The following is a 22,146-nucleotide window of genomic DNA, read 5'->3' as shown; positions in this document are numbered from 1 at the left end:
GACGACTCTGAATTAAATAATAAATCTCGTTTCGATTGTCCCTTAATTGGAAAAACTCCCTATGCGCCCCTTTGCGGTGGCGTAGGCAAAAAAGGAGGTGTGACAAAAACTATTTGGTTTCTGATCCTAAACCAATTGTGGGGGGAGGACTTATCATATATTATTGGTCTGATGCATACAAGTGTTGCTATAAACAATTTAGAAAATCTTAGACCAACACATGAAGTTTTGTTCTCATAAGTAATGGTTTAGCCATTTATAGGAGGTATTCAATGCTAAACCAGCTTGGATGTAAACCAGCATTATCAAGATGAACTGTCTTGATTTCATAATCTGAAAGTTATGCTCTTAGTTGAGAAAAGCAATTTCAAATGTCAAACTGCAGGTTGACAATGAACACACATGTAACCATATTATATATACATCTATAAGTGGTTCACATGATAGGTGAATGTGCCCATATTCACCTTTATATATTCCAAAATTCAGGAGTCTTAGTCCAACTTTAGCCGGTATAACCAATTTATTATGAGAACAAGCAGCACAAGAGAATTATTGAAGAATCTTCTGGTTCTTTAGTATATTCTTATAAGAATTCACAAATAGCTCTTTTAAAAATGTCAAATGAAAACTTCAAGTTTATCATGACATGTGATATCTCTTAGTAAACTAGAAGTTTACTATGGCATAAACTTTTGCATTAGTAAACTTCTGGTTTACCATGATATATGATGTAGTACAAATTGAAGATATAAGGCGGGTAACTTCTCATATACATATTATTTTACCCCCTATGATTGTGGAAGTGTGAAGATTTACAATCTTCCAATTATTTGTAGTCTCAATATGATAGCCAGTTGTAATAGTAAACTTCGGTTTACTACAACATATGTTTTTACCACAATCATATAATATGAATGACAAATTTGCATATAATCTCTTCGGGAGCCTTCAATTTATTTTCCATAATCAAATATTATTCAGACACTACTTGTATCATGTATCTTCTAGACAAACATTTAGCTCTTCAGGAGCTTTTGATAAATTTTGTACTACCAAATAGTGCTCAGACACTTCTGGTGTCATGAGAGAAAATGATAATCAAATTAACAATATAAAGACAATTCTAAATTTATAAATATAAGAAATTAAGAATTTCAGTATTTTTACTACCAACTTTGTGACAAATATCTCCTTCAGGGAGAAACGCCATTAGCATCTGAATATTTTATATCAAAGCGGTAATCACATAGTCATTACATCCTTCAGGGAAAGATACATGAGTTGTTATTTCCTTCGGGGAACTCGATAACTAACCATAACATATTAATATGGTTGTAGTAGAAAGCATTCTACAAGAATACTTTTGCCTTGGAATGATATAAAGATTTTCAAGATATTTTACGTACAACGAGTACATGTGACAATGATCTTTATGCCACAAAACAAGATCTATATCCTTTGTTATTCTGCCTCTTCAGGATGTGAGTTGTGGTATTTCTTCATTCACTCTGTGCTTCAAAAATAACTTTGAATAACTTATTATTTTGTTTAAGCACAGAAAAACACAGTTTCATAATATTTTCCTGCTTCAGGAGAAAATTTCAATTGTGTTACTTCTTCATGAGCAAATTTAAAATACAAAATATTGAGTATATATTCTCTCAATCATATTACCTCTTCTGGAGGTGAATTGTAATATATTCACATCAAAAAGCGCGTTCATATGTACTAGCTTTATTAATATTGTCACATTCACTTCATGAATGGATTAATATTTATCAAAAGTTCTCATCCTTCCGGGAACAGAACATAATTATTTGAGTGTGCATTAATCATACCAAATTGTGTGACGACTTAGAACCTCTTTTAAGATATTGCTACTTCATGAGCAAATCGAGGCATGCAAGTAATATAGAGAAATTTTCTCTAACTTATCTTCAATTGTAACCATAGAAAGCCTAAATTATCACTTCTGGTGGTTATAGGCATATACCACTTCTGGTGGTTAACAAAATTTAGTTACAATGAGATATACAAAACATAATCACTTCTGGCGGTTGTATATTTCTTGTAAACTCTGTTGGAGTTTAAGTGGATCTAACAATGTTATCCACTTTATAATCCTTTATTAAGATAATAAGGATGAAAACAAATACCAAAATAGGTATTGTATTCGTAACACATAACCAAGCAGGCGATGATAAAGATATTAAAATATAAGCAAAAGACTCAAATTAAATTACGAAAATTTTGCCACTCCAGATGTAAGTGATATCTACATCACTACAGCCAAGAAGAAAAGCTCACCACCTCAAGGATATATTCAACCTTATGATGCTCGGAATGAACAAGATCTAACTACGGATGTAAGAGCTTCGCCTTACATCAGAGATGGACACTGAAATAGAAATTAAATTCGAAGTAAGTGTTTAAAATGGCAGAGCCTCATGCTGATAACGTGTTATAAAATAAAGACATTAAAGTAAAGAAATCAAAGACAAGTAGAGAGAGAGAGAGAGATTTATTATTCAACTTCAAATTCATGTACATAATGAACTGAAATCTCCTTTATTTATAGAAGAAAGGAAATTGTTGTGTAAGCTGTTACTGCAAACCGCTGTGTTAGTTGCTACTGCAAGTTGCTTTGTAAGCTGCTACTGTACCAGATATAGATAATCTTCTGCTGGGGTAATATTTATCCATAACGGAGTACCGTAACGATAAGCTTCTTCAGGAAGCTTATTTCCAATAGAGTACTAAATAGATAACTATATTTACGGCGGAGTCCCATATGGATAAGCTTCTTTAGGAAGCTTATTTACAATGGCGTACTAAATGAACATTCATAATATAATACTCCCTCCGGTCCAAAATAAGTGATTTTTTGCTTTTTTCTTGTGGTCCAAAATAAGTGATTTTTCCAGATTTCAAGAATGAATTAATTATTTTTTTCCTACATTGCCCTTGGAGTAATTAATGTTGGAGTATTTGTTAGGAGTGTTTATGTGAAGAGACAATAAAGATTAATATGATCAATTTCATTGCTAATTAATGTTAAAAGGTAAATTTCTAATATGTGTGAAAATAACCAAAAAAACATTATTATGGACCGGATGGAGTATATATTTATAACAAGAACTAAATTAAACTCAAGATTTCCATAATTCACTTTCAATGAATATGGACGTATTTTGTGATAAAATAAGAAACACAATCTTTCACCCGACGTGTAATTCACATAAATATTTGCACAGCCGTGGCGCTGCACGGTTCCACATATGACTTAACCAAAATACTCAATAATTGTGAAAACAGACACAAAGAAAGCAGCAGCAGCAGCAGCTTCAAAAAGATGGCAGAAAATTTCTTGACCCAAGTCGAAATACCTCAACAGAAGCACTACAATGGAGTTCCTTTCCCTGCTGTTTTATCTCCGAACCCAAACTCTACTATCTCACAACTACCACAAATAATCAAAGAGCAAAAACCATGGTTTGGTTCTCTACTCCAACAATCTGGGGCTATTCTTTTCAGGGGATTTCCTGTCAACTCGGCATCAGATTTTAACGATGCTGTTGAAGCTTTTGGCTACGAGGAACTGCCGTATGTGGGTGGTGCTGCTCCTCGTACGAACGTTGTTGGCCGTGTCTTCACCGCTAATGAGTCCCCGCCTGATCAAAAAATTCCTTTTCATCATGAAATGGCTCAGGTACAAAATCTATCACTAGTACTTTACTTACATATTGTCCTTTGTTATTCTACTAAATAAATTCCTGTAAGTTAGGAGTACTAACTACTCCCTCCCTCCTATTTTATGTGTCAGTGTTTCACTAAGAACTAAATTTAAGAAAGGAAAAAAGATTTTTGAAACTTGTAGTTTAAAATAAGTCACATAAATTTATTTAATTATAAATCGTAACGAGAAGTTTAAAGTTAGTAAATTGGTTTTCTATACCTCACACAAGGTAAGGATGAGGTAGGTTTGCGTACACCCTACCCTCTCCAGAACGATCATCATATAAAATGGAAAAATGGAAAAATCATAAAGCCTATAGAGCAGAATGGATAAAAAAGATAGTTTGAATTTGAGGTGTAATTGATTGGTTTGTTGATGGTTATTAGATCAAGACTGGATAAAAACATGTACTGGTAGTAGAAAGCCCTTATTATCAACTGTTAATACAAGGAAAATCAATACCCTTTTCCCTATGTTATAAGATTAAGAGTCAAGATTCTTTGATATTCTTTAGTTAATTGTATTGGATATTAATTTTGGAATTTTTATTTTCTTGGAGTAGGTTCCCGAGTATCCATCAAAATTGTTTTTCTTTTGTGATGTTGAACCTGGAAGTGGAGGAGAAACTCCAATAGTGCTGAGTCATGTTGTGTATGAGAAGATGAAGAACAAGTATCCTGATTTTGTTGAGCGATTGGAAGAGCATGGCTTAATTTATATAAGGGTATTAGGAGAAGATGATGATCCCTCTTCCCCAATTGGCCGAGGCTGGAAATCAACATTTTTAACTAAAGACAAGAGCGTGGCTGAAGAAAGGTTCGCGCTTTGCTCCTATATTTTCTTTTAACTTGTCTCTCCGTTGCTTGGAGCACATTCTTTTTTCACTGTTTTAGCAGCTAGATGAGTCAACTTATACCTTGCTTGCACTATCTATATTGTTGTTGACTTTAAATCTAGCAGTAATGATGCAAAAGTTTAACTCTTACATATTGGGGGAGCAGGGAGAGATAAAATATCAGAAAAGTGGTGAAAAAAGGTTCTTTTGAACTTCTTCCTTATACTCCCTTAACTGCTAAGTAATGAGTTGACTGGTAAAGATGCGCGGGAATATTCAATATGCCAAATGGGGGAAGGAAACTACCTTGACGTCTTTACTTTTCAAGTTGGTGGTTGATGTTAATTCTGTCACTTGACTTACAGATTTCATGACATTACAATTGTTCAAATGGTGCAATAGAATCAGATAAGCAACTAGATGAGACAAAATATGAATGCTTTTTAGTTTTGGCAATGTCTCGTCCGTCACAGAAATATTGTCCTGCCTTTGTCCACCTTTTCTACCACTTCATTCACCCAACTCTTAGATTATGTTGTTCAAATGGGGCAGTACTGGAGAGATTTGATTAGCTCTTTTCCGAAGCACTAGAATCAGATAAGCTAGGACGCGAGTTGCAATATGAATGCTTTATTTTAGTTCTAACAACATTCTTGTACGTAAAAGAGTTTTCTAGGAAGAAAACTCATTTTACAGTACGCACCCATAAAGTTATTTTGTTCAGAAAGTTAAAATCAACTAAAGCTCAAGATCTTGGATTAAAGGAATCTATCATTCTGTCACTTTACTATTAAAGGTATAGCCATATACCTTTAATTGTAGAGGATCTTCAACTTTATAATTGACTATCTTTCAAAACAAAATAACTTTATTGGTGCTTACTATAAAATGAACATTATTCATTGAAAACCCTTTTTAGGTACAAGACTTTCCAGAACTAAAATAAACTATTCGTATTGTACCTCGCTTACTAGCTTATCTATTCTAGTGCTTTGGAGAAGTAAAAGCTTTAAGACTCTTTAGGTACTGCACCGTTTAAACAACATAGGGTCATTAAATATAAGAGTCTAGTGTGTAGTGGTAGAAAAAGATGGATAAGGCAAAAAATTTGTGACGGATGAGACTGTTGCCTAAACATAAATAAAGCATCGATATTGCACTTTGCTTATTTGATTCTTGTGCTCTGGAGAAGAGGAAAAGAATAGTTCAGCTCAATAATTTCTTTCCAAAGCAGAATAGTCTGCTTACTTTGCTTGCAAGTAGCCATACTATAAGAGCTGATTAGTTCATGAATTTGCTCTAACACAAGAAAACTGAAAAATTATCCTGCATTATACTTTTCCCTTAGAAAAATTCACTTAAGAATAAAGGCTGTTACTTTTTGTTGGTCTTCTTTTTGTTTTTCTTTAGTTGCAGTGATCTCTCCGCACCCATTTCCCAAAAAACTGTTGTTCTTAATCTGAATACTTTGTGTAGCGGTGAGGGTATAATGTTCCACCTTTGATGCAACTCCAGTTGTTTGTACAGCATTTTCCTCTATGATGAAGAGTCAATGGGTTGCTAGTGTTGTTTACGAAACCCAATGCCCTATAAAATTGTACAATGATTCATTAACTCGCGCATTTTAATCAATAGGGCTGCAAAGTTGGGCATGAAGCTAGAATGGATAGAGGATGGAGTTAAAACCGTAATGGGCCCTATACCAGGCATCAAATTCAACCAAGAAAGGCGGCAGAAAATATGGTTCAATAGCATGGTAGCTGCATATACCGGGTGGAAAGATGCTAGAAATGATCCAGTGAAAGCAGTCACTTTTGGAGATGGCCAGCCTTTGCCTGCTGAAGTTATACATGATTGCTTAAGAATCCTTGAGGATGAAAGTGTTGCAATTCCATGGAAGAAAGGCGACGTCTTGCTGATTGATAATTTAGCTGTTCTTCACTCCAGGAAACCTTTCAATCCACCTCGTCGCATATTAGCTTCACTTTGCAAGTAAAAGCAAACGAATATAATATAGGGATTAGATTCCCCGTCTTAAGTATTTTATAGTTTTGAAGAACTTAGTAGCAATTAACATGTCACCGTAAATTTTTATTTTATACTTTCCTTCATAAGAATTTTTGTCAGCTTGACTCAATCTGTTCTAGATTTATTATCTAGTAGCCCTCTAGTCGTGGCATCGCAATTCCTATTATAGATGACAATCTTGAAGACAGAGCTCCTCTTGATTGTTCTGCAGCTTATTAGTATGTAAGCCAACATATCTGTCTTGAATATAGAATGTTATCCAAATATCACATGAAACAATCCAATAGCTTTTAACATGATCATAAAAAAAGAAGCAAACACAATTGTAAATAGACAACCTGTTGGCAAAAGAATGTAATGTGACTTCAACGATTTTGAATAATACTTGAGATCTTGTACACCATATTAAATACAAAACTGCAGCTTAATTATCACAAAATACATCCACTATATGAGAAATTACTCAGTGCACTAGACAAATAAAAACAAAAGGCTACATTGTAAAGAATGATATAACCAGAATGGGAAAAATGGAGAAGATTGACTTCAAATAACATGACTATTATGTACATAAAAGTGAGGAAAGTGCTTTATTTGGTATTCTGTGACCAATCTCAGGACTTATCTTCCCTGCACAATGCCACTAAACACTTGGCTATTCCCAGCAAGAGTTGCTTCCCATTCCACAGAAGATAAGAGTATTTGAGAAAGCATAATCACCACTTGCTTCATGTCTGGTCTTAATATTGGATCATCATCCGCACATTGCTTAGCCAGCATAGCCACCTAGCGAAATGAATACATCAATGATGGAATAAGTCGTGAAATGAACACAATAAAACAAGAAGTTTTATTTTGTGTCTCATACAACTTACACTAGTTGTATGAGGCTCCTTTTTGTCTCACAAATTTGTGGACCCCAATCTTACATTTTTGGGTCCACGGAAATCTGAGTCCACAAAACTGTGAGACAAAAAAATTGTCTCATACAACTAGTGTCAGTTGTATGAGACACAAAATAAAATTTTCCCAATAAAACAAGCTCTGAAATCTCATTACAAATTCAGTCACTGACGTCACTATCATAATAACTAAACTTCATCCCAAAAAGTAAAAAAAAAAACTAAGACTTTAAAAAGGGCGGAAAAAAATTCCCATCTTAAACGATCTGCTTCTTATTTCATTTCAATGTAGATGAGGTACAAATTGAACTGCTACAAGGTTGATAAATGTAATTGGAAAAGTTGCAACTTACCTTGAAAACACAGTCAGAAGGGTATAAGTCCATCAAACTGGGATCGAGCTGCTCCTTTAAGCTTGTCATACTAGTGGAGTCTGGAGAGTTCCTCAGAGCTGCCAGCATCTGCAATTATGTAGCATTAGTTGTTGCCAATAATTGATTTCTAGCGTGCATATAAAATGTGTGTAAGTTTATATGTTTATGGATACACATTATGTATACATAGACACAGTACAATAATTTAGCTTTGTACATAACAATAGACAATGAGTTCGTGGCATTTCTGAATTTTTTTTCAAAGAAAAGCATTTATGAAGTTGATGAACTGATCCGAGATCAGAGAATAGTAAACTTCCCAATGTGATAAAGATGACGGACAGGTGACATCTAGTCATATATTGACCGTGCGCGATAATGTCAAAACATTTTTCCAGAGCTTTCATAAATGTGATCTTACTCATTTTGTATGGTAAATTCGATGTCTTTCACCATTTTTACCAAACAAGCAGTTCTCAGATATAGAATAGAAGTGCCAACATTTGGAAATAGAATCCATAAGGAAGAAGGTTTTCAATTTTGAACAGTTATTGAGCAATTAGACTTACAAGGGACACTAAGGAACGTCTTTCTGCAGTTTTCATCACATTGCCTTCAGTCCGGGTGACGGCTTCTTTCCCTGTCAGCATCTCAAAAAGGACAACGCCAAATGCATACACATCAGTCTTCGTAGTTGCCAAGCCGTCCCTCAAATACCTGCAACAGCAAGAGAAACAAACAAAATCAGGGAGAAGCAAGTTTCAGTTTTGTGTTATTGCTTATGGTTGGTTATGTTGCTTACTCTGGAGCTACATAGCCATAGGTTCCAACAACTCGTGTTGCAGAGGCTTCTCCGTCATTCGTTATCCCCATAAGTTTTGACAAACCAAAATCTGAAATCTGTTTGCAAAGCAAAGGCAATGAGATGTTTTTGGGTTCGAAACTGACAACCAAAAAGACAAAACCCGGGCACCAGAACAAACCTTTGCTCTAAAAGAATCGTCAAGAAGGATGTTGCTTGTCTTTATATCTCGATGCACATAATGCGGCTTGGTGTGCTCATGAATGTATTCCAGACCTCTAGCAGCATCAAGTGCAATTTGGACTCTCATGATCCAAGAGAGCGGTGTATGGCCTACACAAAAATAAGAGGTCCAATCATCTAGCTTATTCACCAAAATAAATTCTGAGCTAAATGGTTATCTTGAAGATGTGTACCTTTATTCTGAGGATCATGCAAGTGGCATTTGAGAGAACCCTTCTGGGCATATTCATAAACTAGGAATAGTTCATCATTACTGACAGCATAACCGATCAATTCTACCTTGACAAAATAATACCAAGACAGGAGTCAAAATTTTGAATTGATGTAGCACTATCATCAAGCTCTGAAAAATAAAAAACTCAGGGTGCTGCAGTGAAATTCAGTATTCATTACCAAATTCAAATGATGAACTTTACATAAAACTTTCATCTCAGCAGTAAACTCTCTTGTTTTAGTGGCTGTCATTCTTTTGATTGCAACTTCCTGAAAGGTTAATGTTTCAAAGTGATAAGCAAGTTGATAGGCCACGTTCAAAGGAAATGTATCAAGATAGGTGAAGTGGAGAAAAATTAACCTGGTTGCGGAGAATGGCGTAATAGACAGAACCATAGGTTCCATGACCAAGAAGATTGGAGTCAGAGAATCCATCAGTAGAAGATAGAATGTCTTCATAGATGAAAACAAGAGGTTTTTCCATGTCAAAGACATCAGTTCCTATAACTGCAGGATGCCGAAATAGTAATTATTATATCAGTCCTGCATGATAGTGAAACATAATACACACACCTTTCCCCCTTTATGATCTTGTTTTGATGGCTTTTAGAACATTAGCTCGCACATACTAATATATGTAAGAAGCAAATGACTTGGTCTCATGCATAAAATTTTTGAAGTAATTTTACAGGCATAGAAAGACAGCAAAAGCATGCATCTCTATGTTCCTACCTTTTGGAATATTCATCTGTTGGTCACTAGATTCCCCATTAGGTTCTTTCCGGTCCCCTGAATCACCGCAGATGTACCTTCCTGATGCACAACAGAAACTTGTATTTCGAAGAACCTGGAACTTATGAGAAATCTTCTCGTTTGAACCTGCTGAGTGACTTCTCTCACTTCTGGAAAAACAACTTGACGACCTCCAGGAAACAAAAGCAAGAATGACGGCAATTAGGAGTAGAAGACCAACACCCAAACCCCCAATTATCCACCAGTAAAGAGCATGACTCTTATGATTCTCCTTAATTTCTGCAGAAAAAAATGAGCTTTTGGGGATTATATACTGCAACAGAAAGGTAGCCATCTAAAATGCATCTCTTGTGGGAAATTCCACCAAGATATGGAGTCCGGAAATACTTTTGAGGATCTTTCTATTTTGAAGAAAAATTGTAGCATGAAAAGAATATAGCAAACCAACATAGAAAGGAAAATCAAATTATTTGAATTACAAGGTTACTGCATAGATGAATTCAAATGACTGGCAGGGAAATGTTTACTATGATTTGTTTTATGAATCCAATGTGTCAAGAAGCCAGAAAAAGTACAATGGATACAGTGAACATATTTGACAAATGGTTGAGGTAACACCTATTAATTATGAGGAAACCTTGTCCCCCTCCTTTATGTTGTTCATTTTCTTGTACTAAATTATTGTTTCTCATAAAAGGAATATATGAGCTTGACATTTACCACATAACTGAGGCGTATACATTAAGCTGAAGGACAAATAAGATTTCAAGCAGCCAACAGTTGGTGATAGAATAAAGCAAATGTTTTTTTAATCAGCGATAGAATAAAGCTAAATTCAGTCGACTGCTAATACGAAACCTTAGAGTCAAATAAAAGTTTGGATTTTTCATTGCATTCATTGCAGAATGATAATCAAATTCTTGGATATATCACTTGTTCCAGTGACAGATTTACGCAAGACACTGCCTCACAAGAACAAAGAGAAAGAAGAGCACAAAAAGTTGACATGCCATGACTACTATAAAGTTAAACCATTTGGCTTGTGTTTAAGTCTACAAACGAATATGGTGTGTCTTGAAACGTATCAACAAATATGAAAGTAGGAGCGCTCATAAGCTATGAAGAATTGATAATACCTGAAATATCAGCAGCAGCAGGTGCTGGAACAGGAGCAGGAACGGTGTGATTTTCCACAGGATATGGATCACCAGGAACTGGACAGACAAACAGTTGTTTAAGTATAGCAATTTTAGCCAAAAGAAACTTATTAGGAAAAGCCATTGATGATGAGTAAATACAAGATAGTTATTGAGCCTCGCAAAGTTGCATAGATGTATCTTGCAAAGTCTTTCACACTCAAGAATAAATTGGACTTATAGATAAGTAGCGAAGTCGTAACATTGAGACTATAATCTGTCAGCAGCAACATCCTCTCACTTCTCTGTACCTATATGCTCATCTTCAGACAACGTCGTCCTCGCACTTACTAGTCATTTGCTATGATTATTGTGCTATACAATTGGATACACTGTTGAGACCGATATACTATATGATGTATGCTATAAGGCAGCATGTTACCCCTCAAGATACACATTTCCCTTAATACATTCAATCCAAACTCTCTAACTGATCGGAGGCAACTAATTTTCGCCATGCCCCATGGGATGCCAAGCTAATTCCCATTATATCCACTTTAATCAACTTTCCGCTAATTAATGCAAAAAGTCTAAAGCTCACTAGGTTCTTGAACATCATTCTTGTGTTCAAATTTGACTCAAGTATTAGATAGTCGATGATCTTCTCGCAATTCTAACAAATGAGAGGACTTTACATCTCTCTAGCACAAAGATTCATCCCTCCCCCACCCATGCCCAACCAAAAAAAGAACAACAGTTCAAAATTCAAACTCACCCATTTTACCACAACTAACACAATTAGATCAATCAAGCCAAGTCCAAAATCATCAAAGACAAAAAAGAAAGTCATAATAGGGAAGAGAAACTCATACCTGAATTCAATGGCACATAGTATAAAGAGCCCACAGTGAAATTATCAGGATTAGCAATTCCATTAACAGTCTCAATATTATCCATACTAACCCCAAACCTACTTGACAAAGACTGTACAGTATCCCCATCTCTCATCACATAACTCATAAGATAATTCCACAGCCCACTTGAGCAACCACACATGAGCTTCAATGAAACCACTGCCCCTTTCTTTGCCTCCCTTGTAAAATTCGAGGGAAAATAAGCCAACCCATTATAGGCATCAAGAACAATATTATACACAGATCCATTGTTTTTTCTAACAGTAAATGTGGAGTTTGTCAAGTACTTGTTAATCCCAGAAGCACAAGTACAGTTCTTTCTTATAAAAACATAACCTTTACCATTGCCTTCAATAGTTATATCATTAGGTAACACATCAAACATGCTTTGAATAACTGGTAGAGTGTCTTCTGGGCTGGGCTTAAAAGCCAAGAAAGAAGTGCACAAACGGCCAGCGTCCGTACAGTTTAGTGGAGCTGATGAACAGAGAGGGATTGTTTGAAAAATGGCGAACAGACAAAGAATTGCAAGAAAAGCAGGTTGAATATGATTCATTGTATTAAAGATTGAATCTTTGATAGATTTAATGAAATGGGTCAGCAGCAACTGATGCAAAACTTAAAGAGAAACATGAAAAAAGAATTGTAGAGAGTTGAATCTTAAGAGCAAGAACAGAGCGTTTTGTATGGGGTTTTTGTGTGTGGGGGGGGGGTGTTGGTTGTCTTGTTATTGGCTGAAAACTGGGGCTTATTAGTGAAAGTTACTGACTCAGTGACTGATAACTTACTAATCTGCTACTGCAAAAACAACCAAAAAGGAAAAATATGGAGAGGGAGGCAAATTACACCTGTGATTTCAGAGTACTGGATATCATTATTTTTCATCTGACTAAACTGCCACTGTTGAGTTAGTGGCTAATCAAACATTAAATAACATTTACTCATACTCTGTAAGAGTGAACTTTCATGAAAGCCAAAAGAAATCGACATTGTCCACGCACACCACGTTTAAATCTTGTTTTAAAGATACAACAATTACCATCTTAGTCTCACCATTACCATAAACAACTACTCCCTCCCTCTTTCATTTTTAATTGTCTAACTGTTAAAAATAATTACTTGTCACTTTTTGAAGGAAAATAATTTATTTTTTTTATTTTTTTCCTTAGCATTAATTACTTATTTTAAATTATTTTTCAAATCTGTTAAGACTATACACCAACTAATATAGATATTATGATAAATTATGTACTTTATTTATTATTTCTTAGGGGGTGTACTCAAATAGTGGATAAGTAAGAGTGAATGAAAGGAGTATTACGTCTCAAACTCAAACTAGTTTGAGTCGGTTCTATTTCAAATCTCAGTTATCATTTTTTTTCTTTTTATTTTCCTATAACCAGCTAAAACAATAAAAAATTACGCCTCAAAAATAATAATAATAATAAACTCAATATAATTCCACAAATAAATTTGAAGAGTATAGTATATACATAGACTCTACCCCTACTTACGCCCCAGCTCTAAGCAAATTGAAATTGATGTAGTAAATTACTACTAAATAGTTTAACCTCTTTTACTTTTGTAAATTTTGTATGAGGTTGTACAAGTAAGAGGTAGATATTTGGCAGGGCCAATAGTGGAAATGAGCAGGAGAGAGAGGGAACAAAAAATGGCTTGTTTTCGGGAAAAGGAAAGCACAAGTTGCGAGAGGAGAGATGTGTAAAAGAGCTGTACAGTTTGTACTGGGGTCCACTTTCAGTAGTCCCAGTACACCATATAGTTGCATTGCCGCCAATTTTATGAAATCGCCGATCATTTCCCGACCAAACTCGTCCGAGTAAAAAAAAGTCGTTGACTTGACTTTGCTCATCCCAGTACTCGTGTCCACCGCACAATTCTCTACAACTTTCACCGCGGTAACTACTAGTTTATGCGTCGACTATTACCGCTTACCACCTTTGGTAAAAGTGTTAAAACTTATCATGATTAAGTGATATTAATCATAATTATATTTAAATTATTAAAAAGTGTCCTATCATTTTTAATTCTGTATATAAATATACTCCCTCCATTCACTTTTAGTTATCAAGTATTTTAAAAATAAACTTTTATTTTTACTTGTCATTTTTCGTATATCAAGAAAAAAAAATTTATTTTTCTTATTTTTTCCTTAGCTTTAATTACTCATTTCAAATCCATTAAAACTATACACCAATTAATATGAATATCATAATAAATTATGCACTTTATTCATTAATTCTTAAGAAATATGCTAAATTAATAGTGGACAAATAAAAGGGAAAGTCGTACTTACAAACAATCATTTGAGAAAGCTGAATCAGATAGAAAGGTCATTTAATATTTCAAATACGAGTAATATAGTTCATTTGATTTTGACCTATATAGGTGTGGGAGAAGTAGATATTGGGGGTAGAGAATGGCATCCGAGGTCATAGTCATATTTAGGGGTGTTCGTAAAAACCCGAAAAATCGAACCAAATCAAATCGATCAAAAAATTCGATACTTTTTGGTTTGGTTTTGAATTTTAAAAACCGACTTAATTGGTTTGGTTTTAATATTCTCAAAGGGCAATTGATTTGATAGTGTTACATTGAAAATATGGTCGCCAAAACATGTATTTGGTAGTGTATATCTTATATTTAAGAAAAAACCGATAAATAACCGAAAAAACTGAAAAACCGACATAAACCGAATCGAGAAAAACCGACTTAATTGGTTTGGTTTTAATATTTGAAAAACCGACTTACTTGGTTTGGTTTCTTTTTAGGGAAAAACCGATCCAAACCGAATCATAAACACCCCTAGTCATATTGACTAAAGGATAGGGCCGCACGTGGAGTGGATACAACTGTAAATATTATTGTCCAGAGAGAGGACAACCCACGGAATAAACTGGCTCTCAAATAAAGAACACACGATAGGCACTCGAATATTTATTTTCCTTCTACTTCACTTCACAATCTCAGATTTATATTATTACTTTTCCCTTTTTAACTGGTTTCAACTTCGTGTGCCTATATAATTCAACAAATGATTATGTTTATCTTGTCTTTGCTTCTTGACTTGAAATGTGTATAAACTTAGCTCCCGTTTGGTTATAGAATTTTATTTTTTCAAATTTTTTTTTTATAAATATTACTTTGTTTATGAAATATGATCATGTTTTGGAAAAAAGATAAATTTAAATATTTTCAAGTTCCCAAAAATTGATTTAGGATAGTTTTTGGGTGAAAATTTTTCTTTCACTCACAAAACTTCATCTTTTTTCAAATAAAATGCATATTCAAACATTATTTCAACTTTCAAAAATTATTTTTCAACAAATTTTAAAAATTATTTTTTCAAGTTTCAATCAAATCTATATCCAAACGCTAGCTTAATCACTTCAAAGGAGCAGGAATTAGTTACAAAAGTCGTCAGTAATTTATCGCTTGGAATTAACGACGGATTTTTGTTGTTTAGAGATAGAATTTGTATGTTTCTATTTCTTTCTTCTTGAGTGCGGTATATGTGTTATTTCATTAGTGTTAATTGTCAAGTAACTCACTATATATGTGAGGACTTGATGGACGAAATAATGGAGCAGTTGTAAAGTTGTAATTTTCTTTCGTTTTCATAATCAAACATCTCAAAGATGGAAAAAACAAAATAGTTAGTAGCTATCAAAGGATATATAGACAAAAGATAAACGTCGTTGCCGTACGCAGTGGACAGATCAGCACATGATTAATGATATGATTTTTTTTAATTTCTAGTCTAAATATAAGCCGTTTAGAATTCCTCCTTCATATCCGCCTTTAACTACTCTTCATCTAAATAAATGTAAGCAGTTTGACCAGTTTTTTTTCCAAAAATTATTACGAGAACTTAAATTGGAGTCTAAATGATTTTCACATGGCAGAAATAATTTCAACCATCTTTTATTTACAAATAATAGTTTGGTTACTGTCTTAAACTACATAAATTGGTAATATTCATGATCAATAGAGAGAATTGAAAAGCTAAAGACAGAAGAAGGAAATAAATAATGTTTAAAAAAATAATACTCAAATAGATTACCTGAAAAGGGAAATGGTCCATGCTCTATACTTTACCGCTTAAGAAACTATCATAATTAGATAGTGTAAATAACACAAGAGTCGGTAGGGAAATTAACCAAGAATTCCCATTTTGTAATTTCTATTCTTAATTAATCGCATTAGATGTAGTTGAACACAAAAGGAGGTAGGATTAGCAGTCAGTAAAATATTATAATTGTGGGACACAAAACCCACGTCGTGTGCATGTGGGGATTCGCTGGAAGCCCATTTCCATGCATGTGGGCACAGGGCAATTCCTCTAGAATAAATCAATTATACTGTGATTAAACTAATGATATATAATTACTCTCCCCTTTCATTTTATGGGGCAATACAAATTTAAGAACTTATAATCTTAAACATACATGAAATTTTGTGCTTATTAAATATGATAAAATAAAATTTTAAAAATAATTTTATCAAATAATTTTTTTGGAACAAATTAATATCAAAATAAAATGGAAGAGAGAGAGCAATAGTATAGAATACTATTAATGATGAGGCTACTTTATAAGGTTATCCGACACAATCTAGCTGTATGTGCTATACGATTAAGCTAGAGAATGAAGGAACAAAGTTGTTTAATAAAAGGAGTCCAACTTTTTGAGAGCAACTTTAATTTAAATTTAAATAATGTTTTAGTCCAATCAAATTAAAATTCCCTGATCGAGAGTGGAGTTTTGTCGTACAAAAAATATGCCTTAGTTCCCTGATTGAAAATCTTGTCGCCTTGCGTACTTAGGCCCCACGTTGCTCTTGTATGCGCTTGGTGCAATACCCAAAAAAAATCTTTGGAAAAAATATTTTGATATGCTAAAACTAATTTTATCTTTAAAAAAATTATTTACTAAACCATTTTCAACATTTGGTTAGGTTCTTAGGAACATACAGTAAAATAAGAAGGTTTAGAGATTATGCATGTAAAATTGTAAATAGATGATGTCCTGAAAACCGTTATAAGATGGAAAAAGAAGAAGATAATAGATAAGAGTATTAAAGGGTGTTTGGTCAAGCTTATAAGCATCTTTTGACTTATTTGCACGTCTCGTAAACATCCAAAGTGCTTATGAGCTAAAATCAACCATAAGTCAGTTGATCACCCCCAACTTATGGCTTTTTAGCTTATAAGTACTTTTAGTTTGACCAAGACTTTTACTAGTCTATCCTTAATAATATTTTCTAATTCACAAAATATTTTTCCCAATATAAATTTTCTAACTTTCTTTTCATTCCATACTCGTTGTTCATCTCTCTTTTTTTTTTACAAAGAAACTTTTTAATTTATAATCTTTTGAAAGTTTTTATGGATATTTTAGTAATTTTAATAAAAGAATAACTTATCAGCACTTTTCTACCAAATACATACACTGCTTATTATCAGTTTCATCACATAAATCCAAACACGTAAATGCTTATTTAAAAAATCACTTTCAGCGCTTCAAATTTATCAGCTATTTACAAACAGCTAATCCAAATGGGCTCTTACAAGCAGACAATAATTATGTGTTGATTAAAATAAGTAATATATGCAGAATTTGAAAATTTATAACGAAAATGGCTTACGCCCATTCATGACATAATTCATTTTTCTTCATCCGAAAAACACTTGCAATCACTTCAAGACACCAAATATTTGAGCAAAGAAAATATTTTACACCGTGTTTGATTGTTACTTCATTTGATTTTCTAATCTACTATTTCCCCTGCGCTATGGTTTAGGCTAATGTTGCATAAGTTCCGCAATATGCGACATGTAACTCAAGTGTATATGCGACATATAACTCAAGTCTTACATGGAGTATAAATAAAGAAGTAAGATGTAGATTATACTTTTTAGTTTCTTAAGTCGAAATATCAAAAGAAAATTCCAAGGAAAATATTTTTATGATGGATGGGCCGGCTAAATAGTTATAAGGCCCAAAAGAAAGAAAACCCACTAGATGTTTGTCTCAATGGGCTCTCTGTATTATACTTTGTTTATTGAGCTTCTGCAAAGTTAGCTGCTCGGCAAAAATTATAGGAATTTTTACATTCCTATGCCACATAGGAAACCTTATTACCATCAATGTTTAAGGTTTGATTTAATTACACTTAGTATACCAAATTACCAATCTTATACCATACTTAATTAAGGGTCTAATTAATTGGCAATTTTTACTCCTTAATTAAAGGTGTCCATATATCCCACGTTTCTCTATCCCCCTAATTCTTAAGACCTACGCAGTTTTTCCCCTCCCCTTTCTTCCTCTTCTCCATTCCTTCTTCTTCTCAAAAAATACAGAGATGGAAATTGCAATTCTATTAAGTACAAAATAGTAGGGCCCACACTTTCCTATTTCTTTTCGGATTCAAAATCATATTCTTATGGTTTTACGACATAGAGCTACTGCCTTTTTGGTTCTTTACAGAACAAAAGCTACCCACGTTCTTCATTATTCTCCATTAAAATTCACCAAATATTGAAGATAAATCTTCAAAGTTCATACAAACATTTACCTTCAGCTTCAAATTTTCTCAATGAAGAAGAACAAACCTTCAAAGAGATAAAAGAGCAACAATTCCACCATTGACAGCCATTAAAAGGCTTTGAATCTTTGAATTCAAATTTGGGTTTTCAAAAATCATTATTTGTTTTGATTGGGTGTTGTTGTAAATAATTGGGAATATATTTTGGAGTTTATATCTCAATTTTGAGGAGTTTTGGTGAAGATTTAGACTTGGTTTTGGCTGAATTGTATATTGAAACTCGAAGAAGAAGAAGAAGAAGAAGAAGAAGAAGAAGAAGAAGAAGAAGAAGAAGAAGAAGAAGAAGAAGAAGAAGAAGAAGACATATTGCAGAAATTGTAGATAAATTATAGATAAATTGTAGTTACAGTTGGATAGATCAGAATTTGAACTACGTACATCTTCGCACATGTTGACTACAAAATTTTTCTCTTCATCTACAAAAATTCTACAAATATACTACAAATCAATTTTAAGTATGTATAAAGCAGTATTATTTGTAAGGGTATCTACATAATTACTACATTTATACTACAATTAAACTACAATCTATGTTGAAAATCTATAAATTATCTACAAAATATCTACAAACTGGGTATATTGAATTTTAATATCCCAATTCCCATTCAATTGTAGCATAATTGGGATTTTTGACATAATTGCGTTTTTCAGAAGATTTGTAGAAGTTTTAGTCGTTTTTTGATGTGTGAAAACAGAAAACAAAGCACCTACAATTAGAATACAAATAATCTACAATTTATCTACAAAATATCTACAAACTGGGTACATTAAATTTTTATATCCCAATTCTCATCCAATTGTAGCATAATTGTGATTTTTGACATAATTGCATTTTTTCAGAAGATTTGTAGAAGTTTTAGCAGTTTTTTATTTATGAAAACAGAAAATAAAGCATCTACAATCAGAATACAAATAATCTACAATTTATCTACAATTTATGCCATATGTCTTCTTCTTTTTCGAGTTTCAATCTGAAATTCAGCCAAAACCAAGTCTAATCTTCACCAAAACCCCTCAGCATTGAGATATAAACTCCAAACCATATTCCCGATTATTTTCAACAACACCCAATCCAAACAAATAATGATTTTTGAAAACTCAAATTTGAATTCAAAGCTTTCAAGTTTTTTTAATGGCTATTAATGGTGGAAAATATATGGAAGAATAGATGAAGATGAAGAACAGAAATCTCCTTTCCGTTTCAAAACTTGAATTTAATGTAGACTCAATCAATCGCAAGATTTTTTCCTGATTTTTAGCGCGTTAATTATGGAAGATTTTGCCCAATTAATCGTGTATTAAACAAATGGTACAGAATTGTAGGAAAACTGTGGACTGTGCGAGTAATTTACATAGTATGCACATATTTGGCAATAAGATTTCATATATGGTATAGTTAGAAAAAAATCCCAAAATTATAAACAACCGCCTAGCCTATAATTCCACATTACAACTTGTAGCCAAAAATAAATAAATTATGTTAACCACTGTGCCGCCCCGAGCCACAACTTTCTTACACAAAATTATAATTTACTGTTTGGATAATTTCAGAGATTGACATCCCTTATACTAGTTTTTAATGTTACATTTACTTTATTTATTAATTTTTTGCGTAATAATTCTTTTAACTTATTTTATAGTACTGTAGATAAATAGGAGTATAAGATAAATGTGCCATTTCTATATTAAACTCTTGCAATTGGTAAATTCTATCAAACTAACGTATTTAACAAATTCCTTAAGGATAACAATTACAGTAACAATCCAATCTATCAATACTCAATATCTGCCACCCACCTACGACCACCTCGCCACCAAGAAAAAAAGGAGAAAACAAAACCCAACAAACAAAAACATAATTTTATGGAGCATAAAGATCTGAACTATTGAATCTTTTTCTAGATAAGGGAGACGATTTATATTTATAATTATACAAAATAAACTGTCACTATATAATTTATATACAATAGATTGTCACTATACAAAAATTATATAAAATAGACTATTACTATACAATTTACATACAATAGACTGTCACTATACAAAAAATATACTACATAGACTTTCATTATACTAAATAGAGTGTCACTATACAATTTATATACACAAGACTGTCACTATACAAAAAATATATATATAATAGAGTCACTATACAAAATAAGCTGTTACTATATAAAAAAATTACAAAATAAGTTGTCACTATACAAAAAATTAGATGTAATATGCTTGGTCCGGAGGGACATTTTGCATCAATGGAGAAAAACATAGGCTATTAAAATTTTAAGGGGTTATAGAGGGTCATTTTCTCTTGTTTATTGTCACAACACAACGTAGGGCATAACAAATATGAAATTTACCTATTAAATTATTTATAATTCATTTTGATTTTGGAAAAGAAAAAAGTGCATATCGTTTTCTTATCGATATTAAATTAGGAAAATTTCTTTAAAAACTGGTCAAATTAGGAAAACTGCACGGTTAGCTACTAATAACACATGTATTTACTTTTAAGCCAATGCTTAAAATGTCTTTCGTCTTTAACCACTGCTTTAATAAACTTTAACTGCTCGAACGAAAATACCCTTCTGCTCATGTCCTTAACTTTTGAACTTAACTTTAGGACATCAGGACTACATGTCCTTAACTTTTGAACTTGTAACTCTAAGTTCAGGACTTTAGGACTACATGTCCTTAACTTTTGAACTTATATGTAAGATTATCATGTTCAAGATTCCTTATATGAATTAAAGTTCAGGACTTCGGGACTACATGTTCTTAACTTTTGAACTTAACTTCAGGACTTCAGGATTGCATGTCCTTAACTTTTGAACTTGTAACTATAAGTTCAGGACCAAGTGTCCTTAATTTTTGAGCTTGTTAGTCTAAGTTCAGGACCTATTGTCCTTAACTTTTGGGCTTCTTAGCCTAAGTTCACGACCTATTGTCCTTAACTTTTGAGCTTGTTAGTCTAAGTTCAGGACTTCAGGACCTATTGTCCTTAACTTTTGAACTTGTAACTGTAAGTTCATGACATATTGTCCTTAACTTTTGGACTTCTTAGCCTAAGTTCAAGACCTATTGTCCTTAACTTTTGAGCTTGTACCAATAGATCCTTCTTATTTTATTGATTCACATTTCATCGTCATCGTTGTCATCCTCATCAAAAGGCTTTTCCTTGTGAAATATATAGCAAATCTTAGAGCTCTTTTTGTTGAGGAACTCGTTATCCACTGTACCTGGCTTCCATAAAACGCGCTTCTTCTTCTAGTTTAGTTTCATAGTTAGGGTTTTTGTTGTATGTTGCTGCTACTGTTCGGACGACGATGAGGAGGAGGATTCCGATGAGTTGTTTAGGGTTAGGGTTATTGTTGTTCCGGTAGTCGCCGGTAATAGGGGTATTCGTTGGTCGGTACGGTATGGTATTTAGACATTTCGGTTCGGTATTTTCGGTATTCGGTTTCTTAAAATCATATACCAATATCGTACCTAAATAAATTCGGTATGATTTGATTTTTCTCCTTTCGGTTTATTCGGTTTCAATACTAACTAGTGCATAGAGCCATAGACTCTAATATTC

General features: G+C 33.3%; 2 protein-coding genes across 2 annotated transcripts; one reads left to right on the top strand and one right to left on the bottom strand.

Moving 5' to 3' along the window:
* Positions 1 to 3,259: 3,259 nt before the first annotated feature.
* Positions 3,260 to 6,711, top strand: LOC107770380 (clavaminate synthase-like protein At3g21360). Its single transcript, XM_016589684.2, has 3 exons — positions 3,260 to 3,712; positions 4,302 to 4,555; positions 6,210 to 6,711. Exons 1-3 carry the CDS (start codon positions 3,356 to 3,358, stop codon positions 6,568 to 6,570), a joined length of 972 nt encoding a protein of 323 aa, XP_016445170.1. The 5' UTR covers positions 3,260 to 3,355; the 3' UTR covers positions 6,571 to 6,711.
* A 246-nt stretch (positions 6,712 to 6,957) lies between these two features.
* LOC107770379 (lysM domain receptor-like kinase 3) lies at positions 6,958 to 12,767 on the bottom strand. The gene is made up of 11 exons (XM_016589683.2): positions 11,898 to 12,767; positions 11,026 to 11,103; positions 9,869 to 10,168; positions 9,498 to 9,643; positions 9,317 to 9,406; positions 9,097 to 9,202; positions 8,862 to 9,013; positions 8,681 to 8,778; positions 8,448 to 8,595; positions 7,858 to 7,965; positions 6,958 to 7,388 (listed from the first exon to the last, which is right to left on the bottom strand). The coding sequence occupies exons 1-11, from the start codon at positions 12,493 to 12,495 to the stop codon at positions 7,224 to 7,226; spliced, it is 1,989 nt and encodes a 662-aa protein (XP_016445169.2). The 5' UTR covers positions 12,496 to 12,767; the 3' UTR covers positions 6,958 to 7,223.
* Between the last annotated feature and the right edge of the window lie 9,379 nt (positions 12,768 to 22,146).

This window comes from Nicotiana tabacum, chromosome 6, assembly GCF_000715075.1.
Source record: "Nicotiana tabacum cultivar K326 chromosome 6, ASM71507v2, whole genome shotgun sequence".
In the NCBI taxonomy this organism is placed as follows: Eukaryota; Viridiplantae; Streptophyta; class Magnoliopsida; order Solanales; family Solanaceae; genus Nicotiana; species Nicotiana tabacum.
The sequence above is the reverse complement of the archived record's forward strand: the minus strand, read 5'-3'. Positions and strand labels throughout refer to the sequence as shown.